This window comes from Oncorhynchus gorbuscha, linkage group LG18 (genome assembly GCF_021184085.1).
Source record: "Oncorhynchus gorbuscha isolate QuinsamMale2020 ecotype Even-year linkage group LG18, OgorEven_v1.0, whole genome shotgun sequence".
NCBI lineage: Eukaryota > Metazoa > Chordata > Actinopteri > Salmoniformes > Salmonidae > Oncorhynchus > Oncorhynchus gorbuscha.
Genome location: NC_060190.1, coordinates 64456942 through 64461941, shown reverse-complemented (window position 1 = coordinate 64461941; position 5000 = coordinate 64456942). Strand labels below are relative to the sequence as shown.

Below are 5000 nucleotides of genomic sequence, written 5' to 3'. Positions count from 1 at the left end.
GAGAGAGGTAAGACTACACTATCCAGAAAGCCCAGCACCAGCCATGGCATAAACAGAAGGACCTGCTTATCTCACACAATATTCCTTTACCCCCCGCCCCTTTATATCATTCCCGCTTCTTTCTTACCCCACCCGATCTTTCTCTCTTTCACCTTCTCTCTCTTTATTCCCCCACCCGATCTTTCTCTCTTATCACCTTCTCTCTGTCTTTCTTACCCCACCCGATCTTTCTCTCTTTCACCTTCTCTCTGTCTTTATTCCCCCACCTGATCTTTCTCTCTTTCACCTTCTCTCTGTCTTTATTCTCCCACCCGATCTTTCTCTCTTTCACGTTCTCTCTGTCTTTATTCCCCCACCCGATCTTTCTCTCTTTCACCTTCTCTCGGTCTTTATTCTCCCACCCGATCTTTCTCTCTATCACCTTCTCTCTGTCTTTATTCCCCCACCCGATCTTTCTCTCTATCACCTTCTCTCTGTCTTTATTCTCCCACCCAATCTTTCTCTCTATCACCTTCTCTCTGTCTTTATTCCCCCACCCGATCTTTCTCTCTTTCACCTTCTCTCTGTCTTTATTCCCCCACCCGATCTTTCTCTCTATCACCTTCTCTCTGTCTTTATTCCCCCACCCGATCTTTCCCTCTTATCACCTTCTCTCTGTCTTTATTCTCCCACCCGATCTTTCTCTCTATCACCTTCTCTCTGTCTTTATTCCCCCACCCGATCTTTCTCTCTATCACCTTCTCTCTGTCTTTATTCCCCCACCCGATCTTTCCCTCTTATCACCTTCTCTCTGTCTTTATTCTCCCACCCGATCTTTCTCTCTTTCACCTTCTCTCTGTCTTTATTCCCCCACCCGATCTTTCTCTCTTTCACGTTCTCTCTGTCTTTATTCCCCCACCCGATCTTTCCCTCTTATCACCTTCTCTCTGTCTTTATTCTCCCACCCGATCTTTCTCTCTTTCACCTTCTCTCTGTCTTTATTCCCCCACCCGATCTTTCTCTCTTTCACGTTCTCTCTGTCTTTATTCCCCCACCCGATCTTTCCCTCTTATCACCTTCTCTCTGTCTTTATTCTCCCACCCGATCTTTCTCTCTATCACCTTCTCTCTGTCTTTATTCCCCCACCCGATCTTTCTCTCTTTCACCTTCTCTCTGTCTTTATTCTCCCACCCGATCTTTCTCTCTTTCACCTTCTCTCTGTCTTTATTCTCCCACCCGATCTTTCTCTCTATCACCTTCTCTCTGTCTTTATTCCCCACCCGATCTTTCTCTCTTTCACCTTCTCTCTGTCTTTATTCCCCCACCCGATCTTTCTCTCTTATCACCTTCTCTCTGTCTTTATTCTCCTACCCGATCTTTCTCTCTATCACCTTCTCTCTGTCTTTATTCCCCACCCGATCTTTCTCTCTTTCACCTTCTCTCTGTCTTTATTCCCCCACCCGATCTTTCTCTCTTATCACCTTCTCTCTGTCTTTATTCTCCTACACGATCTTTCTCTCTATCACATTCTCTCTGTCTTTATTCCCCCACCCGATCTTTCTCTCTATCACCTTCTCTCTGTCTTTATTCTCCCACCCGATCGTTCTCTCTTTCACCTTCTCTCTGTCTTTATTCCTCCACCCGATCTTTCTCTCTTATCACCTTCTCTGTCTTTATTCTCCCACCCGATCTTTCTCTCTTTCACCTTCTCTCTGTCTTTATTCTCCCACCCGATCTTTCTCTCTATCACCTTCTCTCTGTCTTTATTCCCCACCCGATCTTTCTCTCTTTCACCTTCTCTCTGTCTTTATTCCCCCACCCGATCTTTCTCTCTTTCACCTTCTCTCTGTCTTTATTCCCCCACCCGATCTTTCTCTCTTATCACCTTCTCTCTGTCTTTATTCCCCCACCCGATCTTTCTCTCTATCACCTTCTCTCTGTCTTTATTCCCCCACCCGATCTTTCTCTCTTTCACCTTCTCTCTGTCTTTATTCCCCCACCCGATCTTTCTCTCTATCACCTTCTCTCGGTCTTTATTCCCCCACCCGATCTTTCTCTCTTTCACCTTCTCTCTGTCTTTATTCCCCCACCCTGTCTGTAGGTGAGGACCCATTGGCAGGAGATCAGAATGATCATGACATGGACTCCATCGCTGGTGTTCTAAAGCTCTACTTCAGAGGACTGGACCACGCCCTCTTCCCCAAGGAAGTCTTCCATGACATCATATCCTGTGTCTGTGAGTCTCCGCCAGAGCCACGCCTTTTACAATATCTTACTATACACTGGTGTGTGTGTGTAACGGCGTTCTTCGTTTGTCGAAAGAGAGTCGGACCGAAATACAGCGTGGTTGTTACTCATGTTCTTTAATGAATGAATCGCGATACATGAAATGACTATTACAAATACAAAACAACAAACGGAACGTGAAAACTAATTACAGCCTATCTGGTGAAACTACACAGAGACAGGAACTATCACCCACGAAATACACAGTGAAACCCAGGCTACCTAAATACGGTTCCCCATCAGAGACAACAAGAATCACCTGACTCTGATTGAGAACCGCCTCAGGCAGCCAAGCCTATACTAGACACACCCCTAATCAACCACAATCCCAATGCCTACAAAAAACCCAATAGGACAATACAATAACCCCATGTCACACCCTGGCCTGAACAAATAATTAAAGAAAACACAAAATACTAAGACCAAGGTGTGTGTGTGTGTGTGTGTGTGTGTGTGTGTGTGTGTGTGTGTGTGTGTGTGTGTGTGTGTGTGTGTGTGTGTGTGTGTGTGTGTGTGTGTGTGTGTGTGTGTGTGTGTGTGTGTGTGTGTGTGTGTGTGTGTGTGTGTGTGTGTGTTAGCATGTGTGTGTGTGATAGTGCGCGTGTGTTAGCGTGTGTGTGTGTGTGTTAGTGTGTGTGTGTGTATTTCAGGGGAAATCTGTCACAGTTCTTGTCCAGCTGTGGCCCTTTCCTTCTGTCTCCTGTTCTGCTATAACTAACTAACAGTCTCTCTCTCTTTCTCCCTCCCTCATATTCTCCCTGTTCTCTCTCTCTCTGTCTCTCTTTCTCTCTCTCTCTTTCTCCCTCCCTCATATTCTCTCTGTTCTCTCTCTCTCTCTCTCTCTCCCTCTTTCTCCCTCCCTCATATTCTCCCTGTTCTCTCTCTCTCTGTCTCTCTCTCTCTCTCTCTCTCTTTTTTTCTCTCTCTCTTTCTCCCTCCTTCATATTATGTGTGTGTGTGTGTGTATTGTGCGATGTGTGTGTGTGTGTGTTAACCCTTTGTGTGTGTACTGTTTCAGCAATGGAGAACCTGCAGGAAAGGGCTGTCCACATCAGGAAGGTTCTGCTGACTCTGCCCAGCAACACTCTCATCATCATGAGATACCTGTTCGCCTTCCTCAACCAGTGAGTAACACTGTACTAACGCTAGTACAACCCTACTTGAACATTACTACAGCTCCATCTGAACCATTGAGTAATACTAGTGGTGATCCCACCTCTGACTGCAGTTCCAGCCACTGACTTGGCCACTGGTTCCACAAACCAGTGCTCGCTGTGTGTGAGTCTGTGGTGTGTGTTTTTCCCAGGTAGGTATGAATGGCTGCTCTGTGGCTGTCCGTCCTTACAGCTCTCCCCTGGGTCATAAAGGACACCAGACGTGGCAGAATCACCCTTTACTAATGCTCCTACTACAACACACACACACACACACACACACACACACACACACACACACACACACACACACACACACACACACACACACACACACACACACACACACACACACACACACACACACACACACACACACACACACACACAGACCAAGCTACAGACTTCACTTCTAATGCTCCTACTACCACACACACACACACACACACACACACATACACACGCACACGCACACACGCAGACCAAGCTACAAACTTCACTTCTAATGCTCCTACTACCACACACACAGACCAAGCTTCAGACTTCACTTCTAATGCTCCTACTACCACACACACACACCTACAATAGGCCAAATCTAATTGAGTCTTAGCTTTGACGACTAAACCCCCCACTCTGTGGGGGCGAAGGTTGAGAGAGAGAGAGAGAGAGAGTGAGTGAGTGAGAGTGCGAGACTGCTGTCTTCTCTCCCCAGACTGTCCCAGTACAGTGAGGACAACATGATGGATCCCTATAACCTGCTGTCCTCTCTCCCCAGCCTGTCCCAGTACAGTGAGGACAACATGATGGATCCCTATAACCTGCTGTCCTCTCTCCCCAGCCTGTCCCAGTACAGTGAGGACAACATGATGGATCCCTATAACCTGCTGTCCTCTCTCCCCAGCCTGTCCCAGTACAGTGAGGACAACATGATGGATCCCTATAACCTGCTGTCCTCTCTCCCCAGCCTGTCCCAGTACAGTGAGGACAACATGATGGATCCCTATAACCTGCTGTCCTCTCTCCCCAGCCTGTCCCAGTACAGTGAGGACAACATGATGGATCCCTATAACCTGCTGTCCTCTCTCCCCAGCCTGTCCCAGTACAGTGAGGACAACATGATGGATCCCTATAACCTGCTGTCCTCTCTCCCCAGCCTGTCCCAGTACAGTGAGGACAACATGATGGATCCCTATAACCTGCTGTCCTCTCTCCCCAGCCTGTCCCAGTACAGTGGGGACAACATGATGGATCCCTATAACCTGCTGTCCTCTCTCCCCAGCCTGTCCCAGTACAGTGAGGACAACATGATGGATCCCTATAACCTGCTGTCCTCTCTCCCCAGCCTGTCCCAGTACAGTGAGGACAACATGATGGATCCCTATAACCTGCTGTCCTCTCTCCCCAGCCTGTCCTAGTACAGTGAGGACAACATGATGGATCCCTATAACCTGCTGTCCTCTCTCCCCAGCCTGTCCCAGTACAGTGAGGACAACATGATGGATCCCTATAACCTGCTGTCCTCTCTCCCCAGCCTGTCCCAGTACAGTGAGGACAACATGATGGATCCCTATAACCTGCTGT

At 47.8% G+C, this 5000-nt stretch overlaps 1 protein-coding gene across 5 annotated transcripts in view; it reads left to right on the top strand.

Moving 5' to 3' along the window:
- The window catches only part of LOC124003234 (SLIT-ROBO Rho GTPase-activating protein 2B-like), a 219020-nt gene that overhangs the window by 189945 nt on the left and 24075 nt on the right, over positions 1–5000 (top strand). For 4 of the 5 annotated variants that reach the window (XM_046311323.1, XM_046311324.1, XM_046311322.1 and 1 more), the window contains exons 14-16: positions 1–7; positions 2081–2215; positions 3284–3389. The exon at positions 1–7 is cut by the window's left edge and continues 71 nt beyond it. In XM_046311323.1, coding sequence (XP_046167279.1) covers positions 1–7; positions 2081–2215; positions 3284–3389 — 248 coding nt within the window. Of the gene's footprint in view, positions 8–2080; positions 2216–3283; positions 3390–4194; positions 4838–5000 lie in introns of those variants that run through there. The other variant, XM_046311327.1, reaches the window with a different exon arrangement.